Genomic DNA, 19,439 nt, shown 5'->3' with positions numbered 1-19,439 from the left:
ATTTTTTTTTTCTTGCATAAAATACTCACATAGAAAAAGGCCAATAATTTTTAACCGGTCGACCGTAACGCGATATCGCGTTTCTTCGTAATCGCGCTCCCATAATCTCTCGCTCTCGCGCGCGACCTAAAAGCCGCGCGGCTTAATTAAGTTCTGCTCGCGTGCCGCGACCGACTGAGAGAGAGAACCGCGTATTTTCAACTGTCGACATAAACTAACAGAGAACGATACGCTGAATTCTTTATTGTGTATATGTGTAGCGGCGGCACACACACACACACACAGAGAAATCTTTTCCCGGTTATATAATATCGTTATTCTCTTGAGCCGCAATACCGTCGATCATGGTGAGATCCCGTAAATGTCATAAGCGCCGAGGAGAATCGGGCGGGGAATGCATCGCGCAATTTTTTTTCTCTGTGATTAATAAGATATTGATATTGAGTGCGTTTGCGCATTTCCAAGCGGAGATCTGCATAGAAGATTCGTGGGAACGCACGCGCGTACACACGCATATTATGTTGTGAATATTTAAAATGCAAACCATATGACTATATCGAGAGGGGCACTCTAGCGACGTTGCATTCGTCGATACCGATAATAGAGGGTTGAAAATAGCCTCTCTTGTGACTCGCTTTGAATTGTCCTCCATCGCGTTGACAATCGCAAAATGTCTCCTAATTTAATGGCCGGGATATGTAATAAAATGTGATAGCTGAGAGAATATTTTTTTACAATTTAATTAAATTTTAACTTTTGCGTATGTGTATTTTGACCTTTAAATACATCTATAAATTGTCGCTGTTTTGCAGCAAAATTTGTACAGTTTATAATCACTATCGTCTATAATAATCTATGATCTAACTATTCTTATTTTGTAATTTTGACGTTCTCGATCAAGTTGCATGGAAGCGAAATAAGAATATACGTGCTACTTTTTTTATCATCAGTTAGTAGAATGTAAGGATCATGAGATAGATATTTTGTAGTCACTATCAAAAATATCAAATAATAAAATAATCAAAATCTGGATAAAAGTAAAGCAATGTTATAAAATAAACAGCGATTTGTATGCGTGAATATGTGTCTCTTGTGAAATTTCTTTGACATTTGCTATTGTGCGCTTATCTTCTACTCGCGCATCTCAGTGATGTGCTCGACGTTTTGATTGGTTTGATTAGCATCACTTATCATTAATAATTACTTTTAGTGACGTAAACATGGATACGTATTTACAGTGAAGTCGCTGTAAACATTACGAGGTATAATTCGAGAAGAGTAGAGATTTTAATTGAAATATTACAGAAAGATCAATATCATAAAAATGCAAAATGATGAGTAGAAGATTATGATAAGTATATATCCATAAAAAAATTGATTGCAAGCATAAATTAAATTATGTGTGTGCATGTATCTGTGTGATTGCAAATAAATAAAATTATACACCGAGGCGCTGTTCCTCGTGTTTTTACGAGTTCGTTTGAACGGATACACGTACGAGTTTAAACGCGGCCAATTTTAATGTAATCGCGACGACACGTTACCCAACCTCGTGATTACGTTACAAAGAGACACAGGAACGTTCGTTTATTGGCCGCCACTACGCTTTACGTGCGCTGACATTGGCTCACGAGCGCTCAGCTATCGTTGGCATTATGATCGCTGCCATTAAAGTAATTGACGCCGCTCGCAGGAGATAGATACGCTTCTTATTGACCGACCCCGGCGACACCACTCGACGTCGCTTCAACGAGCGTCCAGTCTCGACCTCAGCACCGTACACGCTCCAACGATCGATTAAATGCCGCCGCCGCCTCCGCCTCCGCGAGTCGCAATTTGCATTAGAGCGCCATTCCCCGCCTTTCGTAATTCCGAGAGCGCGATCTCTTTTCTCTTCCGCCATTCAACGACACCACCCATTCATCATCGTTTCGCTTTAGCCGAAATCGAACGTTGCAATTACGTGGATGATCGCCGCGAATCGATAATCGGTTCGCCCGACTATGATCGGTTTCGTGTCGACACCGAAACACGTGTCTATCCCGCGAGAGCAGGATACGGATCTTTTCTGTTACGATGTTTCTTATATGGAAATTTTTAAAATTTTAAAATATAAAATTTTCCCTCAATTTTTTCGTGATTTTGGACAACATCCAATGATACCGTAAAGTTCAAATTTCTATTTTCTTGCACTTAATCATCGGTCGATCTAATTCAATTATTTTTTTTTAAATATGTCTAGAACTCTACAGCTCTTTTCCGAGGGAAGAGCTACAACTCTATATATCAATTATATCGATAGTCTGATAATTCTACAGAGATTAAATACTGCTCCATACGAGCGTGTGATTCTTTACGGCGTCGTTAAACGCGTGTACTTGCTCTCTCTTTCATGGCAAATGTCATCATAATTTGATCGGTGTTTCACGATCGCGCCGATCATGTTACGAGGACACCAAAGATGCTCGAAAGCGTCATTTGGCCGCGCGCTGACTTTACGATCGCTGACACCTACCGCGACCCGCAATGACGCGCTTATGCGGCACGTGTACGCGTTTGCACTGAGATGTTACAGCCGCGAATATTAAAGTAATTGATGCCTCCATAAAGCAGCGAACAGCGGCACGTCTTCGATGTCTCTGCGTAGACTCTAGATGCTTTAAGTCGTGTTCACATAACTCCGCGCGTGTGCTCCATCTTGACCCCGAGCTTGCCAATGTATCGTATCGGCTGTACCTCTGTTGTTTCCATAGTGGATTCGTAATCTCTTGTCCACAGTCCGCGTTTTTTAAATCACCAAGATTAATAATCAATGTAAAATTATATACGATATAGATTTAAGATTTCTTTATCTTGGACAATTTATTTTAATTTATTTTAATTTATTTTAATTTATAAGTTTATTTCAGCTCGTCGAAAACTAAAACAAATTAAGACAAGATAAAAGGCATTTACGAGCAATCACACATGTTGGGTGTGAGAATGTAAATTTAATATATATTTGAGTGAACGTTTCGCATTCTACAATTTAAAAATTCTAAGAATAGAATTTTCTTCTAGAATTTTTAAATTGTAGAATGTGTTGAAGATGGTTCAAAGAAAGAATCGAAACGTTCACTCAAATATATATTAAATTTACATTCTCACACCCAACATGTTGTGATTGCTCGTAAATACCTTTTATCTTGTCTTAATTTGTTTTATTTTAATTTATTCAGTCACCTAGAAATAAAATAAATAAAATTTATCTATACACATTCAAATTAAAATTGACAAGAGAAAGAAACTTGGCTTGTGCCTGTATCTGAGATACACAATTTAATACTATAAAGGATGAAAAAAAAATTCATTTTACCCATATGTAACTTCCTGATTTTCTCAGTTCTCACTTCGATTCGCATGAGAACAGACGCGAGAGAAACTCGCGGACGATTCCGTGTGTGATCGCCTTTAACTTCACAGCAGTCGTTCCCTGTCTCGTATATTTCCTGGATACGTGCCCGTGTCACCGTTTCGCTCGCATGTTTCCTCTTTCCTTTTCTCTTTTCTCTCGTAATTTCTCGCGTCTCGCGACTACCGTCCGATGGGGATTCGCGTTCTTCGGCAACCAGTTCTACGTGCACGGCATTCTTCGCTATACGAAAAGATTCGTCTACGTATGATCGCACATCATTTCGGTGTTACGAGAATTCTACTTCATTCTTACTCGATTGAGAGATAAAAACTCTGCAACACCTTACGCACAATATTTTATTTTATAGTAATATAAAATAATTTATTTTTTCTTTTTCGGCTTGTATAAATTTTTTCGTTTAGATAGAGAGGTAATTGTTGAAAAATGAAAAATTGTGCGGAAGGAATTAACATGAATCTTCTGGTTCCCTCATCTCGACGCAAAATGCAAAACACGAGCGCGCTTTTACACCGGCGCGGCGCGATTTAAAGACCGGCCCGGTCGCGTAGGCGGCTGCCTCTTCCCTCGTTGCCGAGCTTTACGGCTTGCACGGTGCCGTTGATCGTGATATCGTATTAGAGCGCCGCGTCGGCGTTCGGCTTTGGATTTAGCTGGAGCAGGGGGTGTCGGGGGGAACAAGAGTGCGCACCGATACAGCGGGAACACCGAGACAACGGGATGTTGGAGGCAACACGGTGGTGTGAGCGTACACAGAGACAGTAGGGAGAGAAAGGGGAACAGGGAGAATGTTGCAGAAGGGCATATGGAAGGAACAGCGTGTAACGATGTATCAAGCTGTTGCGCCCCTGGCGTGTCCGGCAATGGTGGATCGTCGCTTTGAGCCGGACCGCGGCCGCTTCGGCTCTGCATCATGCCTTTACACGCTCCCAATGCCCAAACGAGGGACGATAATGCCCTCGCTCTCGTCTTGTTCCCGCGTATAGACACTATTAATTTCGTATCCCCCGCTTGGCGCGCGAGCCTCGCCGCCTGGATTCATCCGATTGACTCGTTCGACCGCATCGCCGCTGGATACCGAGCGTATTATTTTCGATAATTCGCTACGAGAACGGAATCGATGCGTCGTCGATCGATCTGCGATTTAAGGTAACGGGAAACGTACGTACGAAAGTCGGACGTTTTGTTTTCTTCGAAGGTATTGATTGTTGAAGGTATTAATCGCAACGTTTTTTGTAGCATGATGATTATTTTATTATTCGATATATGGATCTGCTAATTTATATTTGTGTGTTAGATAAGTAAACAAAATCATTTAAACATAGAAATTAATAATAATAAAATAACAGTAGTAAATATATATACTATATATATATTTTTAATAAAAAAATTAGATATATTATTTGTCAAGGGAGAAAGTAAAATAATTGAAATAAAGAAGCGAAATATATATTGTCGTGCATGATACAAAAGGTCCACCGATGCTCCTAAAATGGGATCATGGTCCATAACACATCACGTACATTTTGAGTTTTTTTCTTATTGTTAGTCACGAGATTAGCTATCATGAGAGCGAACGTCACAAATACAATAGCCTTAAATGATGCAACAACAGATTGAATCCGACGAAATGCACGGCTCTCTATTACAATCTCGGTCATTATTAGCATCGCGTGAATAGGCCGTGTAATATATCCTTGTGCGTCAGCCGAGACCGTCATTTTCACGGAGTGTCACGGTGCACAAAACAGAAGTACCGGACGTATAATGGCACGTTGACAGGTGCGTACGGCTTGACGGCCGATCGATGGCCGTGAACGTACACGCAAGAGCATAGCCATAGCACGCGACACGCGTGTATGTGTATATACATACACACACGCAGCTACGTACATATGTACATAGAGTCCGGCGATACGACGATGCGTGCGAGGAAACGCGTGTATGTTTCGCACGTGCTCGCCATGTATCGTTCCGCTTGGAGAGGCTTCTCTTCTCCACCGTCCGGGGCCTCCTCGCTTCTCGGCCCGCACATATCCGTGTCCCTCCTCGTGTATTTACATTGCCGTATTACGGTAATGCGGCAGAATCAACTGTTACCGGCTCAATATTTCATACGCGAAAGTGTTGCTTGGCGTTTGTTTCGCGCACGCGAGACCGACGAGTTTTCCCTTGCTTCTTTTTTGCGATGATTTGCCGCAAAGTTAATTTGCCCGGTGCCTTATCGGCTGGTAAATAATCCAACGCGCTCTTCATATGGGAAAGTCTGTAGGGGAGCTTAGAAAAGTAGGCGGATAAGTCATTGTTTCGCTTTTCCATAGGAGAATCGAGGAGTATGGGACAAGGTTGCGTCCATGTGTGTTCTCAGAGAAAAGAAGAAAAAAAAAGAAGAAAACGAATCGCGTTCTCGTACGTTTGGAAATCAATTTCGGAACAAGCTCTGCGAATTTTAGTAGCGTGTCGAATCGCGAGGCTCTCCCCGCGAGGACATTCAAGACGAGATCATTTCGTCAAGTTACACGGACTTTTAGGGTCGATAGACGGAAAGGGGCAAGGGATGGTCGAGGGACGTAACACGACACGAATGTATCCCAAGCTCGAGAAGGAAGATTGCCAACCCTTGCCTAGGGGTAGAAGGGGGAGGAAGGGGGGGGGGAAGAGAGAGTCCACGAGACGGAAACCCCGGGAAAGGGTATCTGTTGTCATGGTCCCTGATGCTCCATTATTGATTAAAGATGGCTGGCTTGCCGGCTGGCTGGCTAGATGGATGGCTGGCGCAGTCGTGACGCCATTTTAATATGCGCAATTATAATGTGTACCTAGAACCCTCAGGGAAAGGAGGTTGAGGGGAGCGATGTACGGAAAGGTACCAGTGTAGGGTAGAACACGGCACAAGCCGGGAGATTCAAGCCGGGAGAGGAGGGAGGGGGAGAGGTTTGTCGAGGGGGTGGCGGAGGGGAGAAACGGGGAATACACTCTTCGGCGGGTGACCCGGGCTTACCTTCTTTGTTTGCCCGAAATCAGAGGGGAACCGTGTAATTGAGGAGTTAATTAGGACGCGTTCGGCGCTTTAATTGGGTTCTCTTCTCCCGTTCCCTCCGCATTCGCGATTCTTCCCGCTCGCGGTCGTCTCTCAACAGGTAGTCAGCATTTGCATCGTTTACATCTCGCGAAGACCGGTCTCGCGAGGAGTAACTCGCAGCGCTTGACCGAATTACTGCATTGAAAGTTGGAAATTATTAAAGCGTGCGCAAAAGTTGAAATTAAAAAAATTTATTATATTTAAACATAATGAATACGTGAGTGAATTGAAAAACCTATCTTGAAAGATTTTCACATATCAAATATATAAATATTTGGCATGTGAATATTAATAATAAAATAATATACGTCGAATGACGTATATTATATTATCGATATTCACATGAATAAAAATGTATTTTGTTCTCGATACACACACACATTTCGTGCTGGGAATCCCGTTCATTAATACATATCGATAGCGTGATCAGCTGTGGCATCAACGGAGTTTTGAGGGTAGTGCGCGCCTATTGAGATCACGTGGTTATCGGAAAACTCGATGAGATAACAATGAGGCCGGCTCATTAGCGGCGGGGTTACAATGACGTCGCATCGGTTCGATACTCGACAACATCGTTGCGCGGTGTTATTCATGATGGACCATGGCGCTCGTGATATCGCCATTAGCATGAGTTGCGGGCGGATTTTCCACCATTGTGTCGTAAAATGACTCTCACAACAACAGCCGAATTGCAACGCATCGGTCACTGCAGCCCGATAACATGCTCCGACATTTTAATCGCATCGTTATTTGTTTTCTTTTACAGAGACACGATCGGAACGTGTATCTACAAAAAAAAATTATTTTTCTAAATTTTTGACGAATAGATAAATGTTATTTTTTTAACTTGAACTTTTTTTTCGTTATTACATTGTTTACGTTGTAGTAACGTTGTAGTTAACAATGATGAGGAGATAATTCGTTAACAACAAAATTACAACGAGATCGCGAATTCGGATATCCAATGCGCCATGTATGTGGGCGTATACACGGTGTATACGCAACAACGGCGCGTACGTCGGGTAGATACGCAGGCCTACAATGCCCGTAATAGAGGAATTAATGCGTGCTGCGTGTGGTCGCGTCGTGCCCCACAGGGGTTTCGCGAGATTCCCGATAGCATTGTCCGCGCGCATAATTCGTGTGCGCAATTAATTGAGACCGAAGAACCGGCGGCATCTTTAAAAACGGCGGGAGCGACGTCGCAAAGGATCGTCCTCGGTATTCGTTACACGAGATGCATGCGCATCCCGGATATACGTACACGCCCACCCGGATATGCACTTGCAATTAGTTACCAAGTATACGTTTCAAGAAGAATGAAATGCCTTTTAAACTCGTATTTCTGGCGCCCTTGAGGGTTTCTTTGGATTTATTATTCACATTTTTTGCTTTAAATTATTCATTATTTTCTTTTAAAATCATCTTTTTTGAATTATTTTTTTTCTAAATTACTCATTATTTTTAAAATCATGTATTTTTTTAAATTAAATTTAATTTCAAACAGAATCAAACTGATAGTTTCTTCATCGCCATTTTCTCCGACATAAACGTTCGCAATTTCCTTTAAATGATTTTAAAGAACCGCCTGTGCGACATGCGTAATACAACACATGCATGCAGAATGTACTATTTATGAAAAAGCAAATATAAAGATGCGTATACGCGAGGGAGAAATGCCAACGATTTTCCCCCACGAATTGTTATCATCAGCGCTTCCTTGCTTACCACGACATTAACGTATTTCTTATTTAAGACATCGCGCTACGCGACGACCGAGGGGATGAGACGGTATAACGCACCTGTAGTCGATAGGTCGTCGACAGAAGTCAGTCCTCGCGGTCCCTCCTTTCCTCGGAAAAATGGCGAGCTGCAATTACGCTTGCGGGGCGGTCGCTCCGGAACACGACGCATTTTCTCGGTTTGATACCGAATAGGTATAATCAATCGTCGAGAAAAATTTATCAGTCCTGTGGTAAATTTAAGATTTCATGAAATACAGAGAAAGGAAATTAATAAAAAAAAAAAAGAAATAAGTATAGACAATAGTCGATTGTATTCTAGAATAAAAAAGAATTTTCTAAGAAGATGTAAAAAAAGGGGAAGAAACATAAAATTAGGGAAATTATATTCAAGGAAGAATATTGTGAGTCAACTGTGTTCTGGAGCTATAATATATCTTATATATGTATATAAATTACATACACATTTACACATAATACACATTTAATATAAATAATATCTAACATATATATATATAAATAATATATAAAAAAATAATATATAATATATGTATAAAATAATAATAAATCGTAAATATATATGGCTGGAGGAGAAGAAACGTAGAAACTCTACGCGTTATGACAATTAATAACCAGTACAAGAGAGTTGTATAGGTGTACTAATCAGCGTTGCAGAAGTCCCGTTAATAATATTTCAACGCGAAGTCTAATTCCCGCTACTCGTGTGTATCGCGAAATCGGTACCTTTTGACGAAGCGAGAATTTTTCTACGCAGTGCACGAAGCGTGATTCATTGCGCGTAGATGTATGCGAGTACCTCCCCTCGAGATTGCGTTCGCGCAGATGACGAGGCGAAGCTCGGGCTCGTCGGCGTTGGCGCTAAGAATTTTCTCATACGCCTGCAAATCACTGAAAGTAATTACAATGTTCCACGGCGAGACGCGTCAACCTGTCTATTTTCCAGCGTTTTTCCCGCGAGCGATTGCGTATCTAAACGCGTATCCGCGGTGTGACGTTGGCGCAACTTTTTTTTTTCTCCCTTTGCGCGTTGATCCGACTTGGGTGTATGAGAAAGGACGTTCTATGCAGCAACGGTGTATGTCGCGGCATTTATCGAGCGGAATTCATCGTCGAGTAACAGCACATTAATCGGTGTCTTAACACGCTGAATGTCACGACGCGGTTATCACGATCGGTACACGATATATAACCAGAATGGACGACCCGTATTCACATACGTATAAAATGTAAATCAACTATATTTAATTACATATATGATTAGAGTAAAGAGTCAATTAAACGCGATAATAAGTATTTGTCAGAAATTGTATTCGCTCGGTATATAATTTTCAACATATGTGCATCTTTTAGACAGATTTCTAAAAAAAAAACGCAATCTCTATATTTTCAATATATTAATTGGCTTTTGCATTGAAATTAAATTATTAATCTACATAGCTATTATAAGATTGAAACTCGATTTTCTAGAGATAGGAAAGATATTAAAAGATAATAATAAAACCACATGAAACAAATTTGTTTTCGAGAATATTACATGTTCAAATAGTAAAATTGAAAAAGTCCTCATATATAATAATATGAAATATAATAGAGCAAGAAGGGAAATAGGATCATTAGACTTGAAAACGTAGATATCAAGATGCAATTAACATTTTCATATTTTATTTCCTTAATTAACCAAACATTTCGGTTATTTTACTGAAGTTATTTTATCTTCATCAGTACCGGTGACAAAAAAATATATAAATGCATATTTGAATTTTATAATTGGTGTAAATTTTTAATATTTATTCATATCTCTCATTTTGTCAGTTTATATAATGTATCTTCTTTTCAGTCAACAGTGTGAAGACGATTCAAACAAAAGAAGAGAAACTTAATGATTAATTAAGGAAATAAAGTATGAAGATGTTAATTGCGTCCTAATATCTACGCTTTCGCCTCTCATTAGCCTATACATATATTGCGTGCGTGTATGCGTTTCCTCTTTCCGTTCACATTACCATCTACCTGCGACTCACACGACGCGACGTGAACGAAACCGAATCTTTGAGAAACGCGATCCGGGAACATGTGGCGAGAGATGATAACGGGGGTGCGCAAAGTGCAATAAGCGGCAGACATCTCCGCGATGCATCTCTGACGGACAGGAGCGGACGCGACAGAGAGAGAGAGAGAGAGAGAGAGAGAGAGAAGCGCGCGGTTTTTTTTTACCGGGCGTAAATTGTCCCCAGACTTGGGCGAGAGAGCGTAATGAGACATGACGCGCGGAATTCCGCGACCAAGGCTCCGCGGTTTAATTCGTCGGCGTGACGCGTCCCCGTCCCCCCGCCTCCCCCTCTCGCACCCTCTCTATTTATCTCTGCCGGTGGCATGACGGAACGCGTTTTGTCGTCACGTTATGGCGCGCGCGCGCGCCGCGCCGATCGTTTTGTCGCTGGCAATTACGGGACACGAAGTGGGCGGCACATAGCGTGTCGCACGCGCCGTGGCTTTGATGCGCGGATTGCGCGCGATCCCCCGTCCCCTCCCCTCCTCCCCTCGGGCGGATGTCGCCCGAGCGAAGTCACGAGACTGTGACATGACACGCCGATGTCACACCGTCTGAGCACCGTCGTCGGGGCCCCCATCAGATTAGAGCGCGGTTAGCCGGCCGTTTAGCGACGCTCGCTTCTTCCCGCGCCGCGGAAACCGGCGCGGTTAAGCGACAATAAGGCGCTGTCTTGATTTAATGAGCGTACGTCGGCGCGGAATGTAGAGTTAAACTTGAGCTCGTTAAACGCGCGAGCGAGCGTTGCGTTGCGTTGCGTTGCGTTGCGGCACGCGCGCTCTAATTATAGACTCTCTGGACTTTTTGGAAAACGCTCTCGTCGCGGGTCTTCTCGCGAACATATGGGCAGCGCGAATGGTGTTACAGTTTCGCAAGAACGTGATTAAAACGGATCGAGATGCATAGAAACATTCGTGCATAAATTAAAGATAATAATAAATTTTATTAATATAATAAATATATAATAAATTTTATTGAATTAAAGATAATAACGTGAATAATAATTACAAATTTATAGGGAAGTGAAATGTGTTACAGTTTGTAAGAACAGATTGTGATGTTTTCAAGTTGAAAAAATTGAATTGATTTATTATTATTAGTTTATTTTATTAGGTACTTGTCTCAAGTTTGTCGTATAATTCCGTTGTAAATTAAAGATAATGACGTTCCTTTTACGGCCGACCGCGTTATCAACGCCCGGAAGGATCGATCGGTCGCTTTCGGAGGCTCGTCTCGCGCGCGCCGGAGGTTGAGGATGAGCGCGCATAAATACATACGGCCGTCGGATTTGCATAGGTCGAACACGAGCCTGAACTCCTCGGCGCTTTTACGGCACGGGTTATCCCGCGGCGCGCTCGCGCGCGCGGTAGCGTGTCGCCCACGAAATTGATACTCGTCGCGAGATATCGCGCTGACGTAAGTGTAATGTTCGGCGAAACGCGTGATTAGGCCACGCCGCGGTGCCTCCGAAATAGCCGACATTGTCATAACGGCATGCCGTTCGTCTACCAAGTCGTATACGCCGGATAACACCCCCTCGAGGGGACTACCATAATTTTCACTTATCCCCGGCATGAATCGCTTCAAAGTTGCACGAGATATCAGTCTTGATATTGTCTTATCTCGAAATTCAAAATAGAAGCAAGATTTTTAATTAATTATCAAGAGTGTCAAAATAATTTGGCTTACATGATGACTGATTTTAAAAAAGCTAAAATATATATATTTGTTAATTAGATGAGAAAAAATCATACACTATATATACGAATTCAACAATTTTATTTAATAACATATTTAATGATATATTTTTTATTTAATAAATAAAAATATTTATATTAAATTTAGAAACTATTAGAGATGTATATTAAATTTAAAAGCAATTATTGTAATAAACAATAAAATTTCAATTATTTAGCTACATAAAACTGTGCATATATACCATATATATCGTGTTTGGGAAGTAAATGAGCAACATAAAAAAATAATTATCTTAAATTATAAAGATTACGTTAAATAATTGTTCAATATTAAATAAAAATTGTTAATAAATTCAAAACAAAATTTTACAAAGATTCACTCAAAACCAAAACAAAATTGTTCAATACCAACACAATATTTTTACGAATATTGTTTTGTCTTGAGTCTTGTGCAACTCTACTTCAAAGTATCGAGTATGACGTTGAGATTTCCTTCGAACCGCACGATATGTCACGTTGCGCATCCCGGAAACATGAGATTGACTATACTCCGTGAGGTAAAAGAAAGGAGGATATGTGCGCTTTGTGCGAGAGTTGCTGATTTTCCTTAAAATTGTCTATAAAATACTTGAAATACTTGAGATATCTATCTTTAAATCGCCTCTGTGGAGCATATTTCGTAATTTTCCGAGAAACATCATCGAAATTCTATTAAAAATAAACGCTTTAAATAAGCTCCGCTACTTCGGGGATCGTTAATTCTCTATAATTTAGACACGAATCAGCGTCATGTCCTCGAGAGGCCAATGTCGGCGGGTACGAGAATTTCAGGAAGGTATAAATTCGTCATTTTTGCAGTACGACGTTTTAACGATGGCGGTCATTATCCGCACGACCATCGTCGTCGTCATTGTCCACGGAGAGATTGCGTTCGTATATTACGCCACTCGTAACGTAATATATGCGCAATATGCTTGTATATATTACACGCGCGCGTTAAACGTATAAATACACGCAGTCGGTCGACGAGCTTTCTTCCGGGCCGCTCGTTAATGAAGCGGTTCGACTCGTGTTTACCTCGCTGGACCGACCTCACTTCGTCATTACGCGAGTAGCGGCCTTCGGGGTCTGGAAATTTCGAGCCGTTCATCTTCGCGGCCCCGGCCGCTCGACGCACAGCGCGAATAATGTCACTTCCCGAGTAACCGTGGAAAATCGCAAAGCGATCCTCTCGCGGCGCGCGGCTCGCGTGAAATTCTGATAAATTGCCGCGCAAGGCCTCTCGATACGCTTAAAGTTACATTCGCGAATTTTTATCGTTAATAAAGATTCTCTACAATGATTCATTTATTTTTGATAGATATAGATCCATTTTTTCAACAAATAATTGATTTGCCTCCGGTGGAGGCATTTGTTTTTGTGGGAAAGATTCGAACGTTAAGGATAAAATTGAATATTAACTTTACGTAACAATGTAACCGAGACATTTTCAAAACATGATTACGATGATTAATATGTTTTTGTCGTGAAATTTATTATTTCGTGAATTTTTATATCATTAAATAAATATTCTAATTTAATGATTAATTAATTTTTAGTAGATATTTCATTTTCTTAACAAATGATTAATCTACATATTTCTAGTGGAAGTATTTTTTTTTGTAGAGAAAATTCAGATATCAAGATTAAATGAATATTAATCTTTGCGTGACAGCATAACCGAAAAATACTCTCGAAAAATACATTACTTAGTTGATGTATTTTTTGTCGTGGAGTTTACTATTCGTGGTATTTCGTGATCTAGACTGCGAGAGAAAACGCACAGGTGTACGATGTTTATTTCATTTGAGCGCGAGATACACGACAAAGACATTCGGAAATCATTTCGCGCGACGACCGCAAAAAGTTTCGCGTCACTGCCGTTTATTATATTGCGGAATGAACTGAATTAGAAATTAGAAACAAGTTTGCGGCGTTTCGAGTCACAAATTCATCCGCAAACATTGCATCATATTACACGTGATTGTCAGTCGTAACTATTACAATAGTTACTCAATCTGCTTTGGCATCTTTTTTTCGAAACACGTGTGTATAGTGAAACTATATGACGTAAGCTCAAATTAATGTAATTTTTTGTACGGTGTAACAAGACATTTTTTTCAACAGCCGATTGAAGGAGTCCCGGTTTCTCGCTTCTTGCTTCTTCCAGTTGCAAGAAATTCCTGATGATTAGAGAGAGAAAGAGAGAGTCATGTTCCATGTCACGAATCGAACGTGTGACATTTCGTGATTGTGGGAACTTTTTCGTTCACCGTATAAAAAGTACACACCGTCTTCAGTCTCGCGCGATTAAGCAGATTGATCAATTGCACTTATCATGTGTCTCATAGATAGCTTCAACTTTTCACACATAAAATAATGTCGTAATACTTGTAGTAATAAGTATCCTATATGGGAAACATAAACTTACGTGATATTTTCAAATAAAAATATTCATTTCTGTAGGATCTTCTACAGCTCTCTCTATTTAAAAATTATATAAAATTTATAAATTTATAGAATGATCGACAGAAAATTGGACGCATTATATTTTCTCGAAAATATCTAATTTAATCGCATTAATGTAGAATAGCTTCTTCCGCGATGACGAAATTTTTTTCTGATATTCTCGTCTAAAAATGGAATATTCGGGCGGATATTATAGCGCATGGCCAGTCCGAACGATGATTCGCCAGCGTGGAATTTGGAGAATACCGCGCCGCGTTTTTCGAGAGCACATCCCCATGCCTCGTATAAAAATAGTCCGCCCGATATTACACGCGGCTTGCTCGCGTGAATACCATTGCTACTCTCATGCTAGCGCGAAAAAAATGGTGATAATACTTCGCATCGTATACGCCGGCGAGATAAAATACATCTCGACTCTCTAATACTTATGTTTCCAGAGTCATTGAATACTTTTAACCACAGCTTTTACGATATATTTACAGTTGGGTTTTTCTTTTCAAAAATTCTCGATAAATAAACAAAAAATGTGTAATTACTTTTCATAGTTATTAAAATAATTGTGCATATTAGATATTTTGACAATTGAATCTTAAAAAAGTTTGTCTCGCTTAATTTTAATCGAAACGTTTTTTAAAATTAATATTTTAATATTTAATTAATATTTTAATTATTATTTTTAATATATTTTAATATTAAATTAAATTAGTATTTTAATTTTTTGAAAAATATGTGTTAACAATAATGGCGGAAAGACATGCAGGAGAAGACAGACCGTAATTTAGTGTTTTGCCAAACACGTCATAAGTTATTTTAGAAATTTGAGGATCGATACTTGGATTTGAGAGAATTTAAGATAAAATCCACGCTGATATCGAGTTGATCGATGTCGAATTATTTCCATGGTTGCGGGCTACCGTTGCGATAAACAGAAAATATCACGTGCGTGAAAAGTTGGGCGCGAAGTAGCGCGTTAACTCACGGACTTTAGGAGTTTGTTATTTCGGTTTTGGCGTTAACTCCCGCGAGCCAACGACAAGAGACATTCGCCAGACCACCCTGAAATCATTTCCTTCTACCTCCCGTGTCCCACCCCGCCTGTTACCAACTTTCCACACTGCGTCGTGACCAATAGCGGCTGATGGTGCTGATGCCAAACCTTCTGGCACGAAAATAACTAAAACACACGGGCGTGATGTAAGATTTTCTACGGTATACACAGAGATCCAACGAGGAATACGTTACATACATAATCACGATTGATGAACAATTGAATTTTGACCGCAAGATTATTAATATCCTTTATGTTTTAACGGAGATTACTCGTTTATCTTCGAGGTGCAGCGCGGCAAGGTGAAGATGAGAGAAAAGAACGTTCGCAAAAATTGGCGACAGAACGGCGTTACGACGAGTGATAAGTCTGGTAGCGAGGCTGTTTTTACAGGACGTACACAGGCGGAACGAATCGCGCACGCGGCCGCGATTAATCGCGTGGAATTCGTGTCGCGGCCCCGACGAGGGCGATCAAAAAGTCCTTATGTATCGCGGTGAACGGGACGCGCCGCGAGTAGCGGCGCGAGAGAGCCTCCTTTTCTCTCTTTCCCAGCGGAGCCGGCTCCTCCGCAAGAACACTTTCAACGGACCACACGCGCGACGACCTCGCGCTCGGCGAGTGCGCTTCTTATAGGGTCAGAGACTTATGTCATCTATCTTAGGAAGCTGCTCATATTCAGTCGCGGCGACACTCAAATGCTCCGCTTAGAGCGGGACGTTTATCCGCCGAAAGGACGGTAGGGCCCTTAGGTTGCATCGCGAAGTAATAAACGATGAAACGGATGAGCTCGCTTATTAACCTCTCTATTGTGCTCGAGATCTCGGTTTAGATATTTATGACGAGCGGTTATTCACAAGCAGAATAGGATAACATTTTTCCTGTGTCGTAGAATTAAATTTTTAAGGAGTTACTCGAATTGTCTTTTTTGTGGATAATTTGAATATAAAGAAATCTTTTTTATAATTTCATTTCTTTGCAATAACTGTTTCCGAGTCGTAAATCGTTAAAAATATCTTTCTCATTCTTCGCAAATAAATTTCTCTGTCTACATCTAACGTATAATTTAGTTTATTATCTAATTATAGATCGTCATCAGGCAAATAAAAGTTAATGCCTTGGTATAGTCCATCAGATTACATATTTAAGTAAACTCATATTTAATTGTATATCAACAAAGAAAATTGCCATAAATTAATTCTTAAATATATTATGCGGAAAAAAATTTATATTGTAATCTGTTAGAAAAGCTTTACTTTGACGCGATAAAAATACATATATATAATTAAATTAATTAATAAATTAATTAGTAATGATTATTATTAATTCTCTTAAGTAATAAAAATATTTTGTTATAAAATTGAGATTTATAAAAATTAATGTCTCATACACATTTCTTGTTAATGGAAAATATATTTTAAATTTAGAAAAAAAGAGAAGAAAAATATTTATAATCACAAAATGAAGACGTTTATAGAAAATGCATATTTACGTCATCACAAATAAATAATGAATATGCAAGAAAACCAAATAGTTTAAATATAAAAATGGCTTCCTCTTTTTTTACAGTGGCCTACGTGGTTTTTCCGTCCGGATCTTCCGCTTGGCACGCCACTACCGACGACTCACGTTCCAAATTCGAGTAACGTTTCTACTTCGTCGTCTCTACTATCTCGGACACATCTGGACGTTCCGAAAGGGCCGGAGCTTCCTTCCAATAGCAACAAAGTCCATGGACAGACGCCAACGATATGCACAGTGAGTGACACGTTTGATCATTTGTGATTTGATCCTGCCAACTAGACCGTAATAATTGTGTGGTTGTGGTCTTGCTAATATATAGATCTTACAAGTGACCAAGTCAAAACTATATATATATATTGATATTTTTACTGAATCAAAAATATTGCTGCGTATTTATAGAAAAAAAATTTTTTAAAAAGTATAGTATTGAATTAATCTCAAAAATAAAAAAATAGTAATGACGAATAGATATTAAGAATTAATAATGAAACGACGTAATAACGATCATAAAAAAAGATATTTCGATAGAAGAGATACATACGTATAATATTATGTAGAAGAAAGAATGGATGAAAGAATGGAAAATTTTTTTTTAATTGCATGTGTAAGAAAGCGAATATATATTGCAACATTTCGATAGACTGATTTCGCTGCAAATTAGTAACAGTATTTAAAATACAATCGATTATTAAATCATTTAATAATAATTAAATGCTGATAATACGCACGGTAAATGATACTCATTTGTTCGTTGGCGATTTTAATTAATGCATAATATCGTTAATGGCGTCGATTATTCTCGACTATGATTGTTGTTAACTTATTTGACCGCAACTTTATGCTGTTACAAACCGCGAGCTATACGTAAAATCATTTGACGCGCGTGTAACGATACTTTTGCGCGCTCGTCGTCACTCAGTGTGCGCGTTATTAAAAATGAGCGATCAATTCGATGTTTTGCGCATCTCGCGAACGCGGGATGACGAACAGTTATGTAGGTCGAAGTTTTGCCGCGCGACAAAAAACGATGTCGGTTAATTGAAAAGTATGACTGTTCCCCGGGACTGGTAATAACGCGTAATGAGCAGCAATTTCGTTTAAAATTATGGGTATGTTTGTATCACGCGCGCGAACGGTGGCGGTGAGTTTTATAGCCTTCGATCGAGGTCAATCGTCATTCGTATATCGATCCTATCCTGTTCCGTCGCCAGTGCGGAGCATAATTTGCTCCGCGAACCTAGTATTTCGTCGCGATAGCGTGTCTGCAGGTGACAGCGGCCTGAAATACGCGCCTAGCACGAAAACAATCAGCTTCTCTACTTATACGCCGCGATTTTGTCTCCTTCGTCGTCGAAGCCCTACCAAGTCAACAATAATTCTCCTCGTATCTTTTGGCGTGCCATTTTTCAAATCCGTTTTTTGCGTAATCAAGTGGAGTCTTGGTGTCATAAAAAAATTGTCGAAATCATAGGAAGAATAGCGTACACGCTATTTTTCGTTTTCTTTTTTTTTATGTGAACGTGTGAGTTTAGTGATTATATGCAGGTGATCTTTGAAAACAAAATTAATTAAGGTAAGATATGAGTGTGAGAGAGAGAGAGAGAAAGAGAGATGCAGCAGCACAAATTTTCGATTTCCCCAAAATGCCCCAAATTTCTTTATGTCAAAACTTCCCCTTTATTGTCTCGTATCACTATCTTGCACGATTGACACCAAATCGTCCCGCATTACCTAGTCACGGGAACTCATTTTCTAGACGCGCAGGCTTAACGACCGGTGACATGGCACAGAAACGTACCGAACATGTAAGTTACGGGCACACGCGATCGATATTCAATTTACAGTTTTGTCACAACAATCGTGCTTCGTAAAAAAGAGCGTGGCGTGGCGCCACGTCGATGCTGCACCGTGGGAGTCGGGCGACGAGGCCTGAAAGCCTGAAAACCGCGTGGGCGGCGAGTACCTTGTTAGAGCGCGCTCGTTAGCGCCGACGATGCTCGCCGCCTCGCTCTCCGTTACCGGCGTCACTTAAACGCGATGCTTTTAATAGAGCCACGCGACCGGATCTCGCGGATGTGATGCCCTCGCTGCGCCAGGGGGTCCGTCTTCGACCTCCCCCTCCGTCGCAGCCGCGATTGTTACGTCGCGTAAATCGCGACGCCTGGATATTAATTATCGCGCGAGATCGCGCCGAATGATTGATCTGGTTGCCGCGATTAAGGACGGTACCCGAGTGGGCGGAGGAGGCAATTTGTATCGGCCCACGGCGTGTATAAGCGACCGATGGCTTCGGACGTACATATCAGAAGTAATTTCGTCCGGGATTATTTAGCTCTCATTCGAACGTGCGATCGA

The 19,439-nt window shown here is 40.5% G+C and overlaps 1 protein-coding gene across 3 annotated transcripts in view; it reads left to right on the top strand.

The window, feature by feature from the left end:
• The window catches only part of LOC105252294, a 250,072-nt gene that overhangs the window by 9,815 nt on the left and 220,818 nt on the right, over positions 1 to 19,439 (top strand). For all 3 annotated transcript variants that reach the window (XM_025414081.1, XM_025414080.1, XM_025414082.1), the window contains exon 2: positions 17,130 to 17,318. In XM_025414081.1, coding sequence (XP_025269866.1) covers positions 17,130 to 17,318 — 189 coding nt within the window. The remainder of the gene's footprint in view (positions 1 to 17,129; positions 17,319 to 19,439) is intronic.

The sequence above is a fragment of the Camponotus floridanus genome, unplaced genomic scaffold, assembly GCF_003227725.1.
Source record: "Camponotus floridanus strain SB8 unplaced genomic scaffold, Cflo_v7.5 scaffold76, whole genome shotgun sequence".
NCBI lineage: Eukaryota > Metazoa > Arthropoda > Insecta > Hymenoptera > Formicidae > Camponotus > Camponotus floridanus.
The sequence above is the reverse complement of the archived record's forward strand: the minus strand, read 5'-3'. Positions and strand labels throughout refer to the sequence as shown.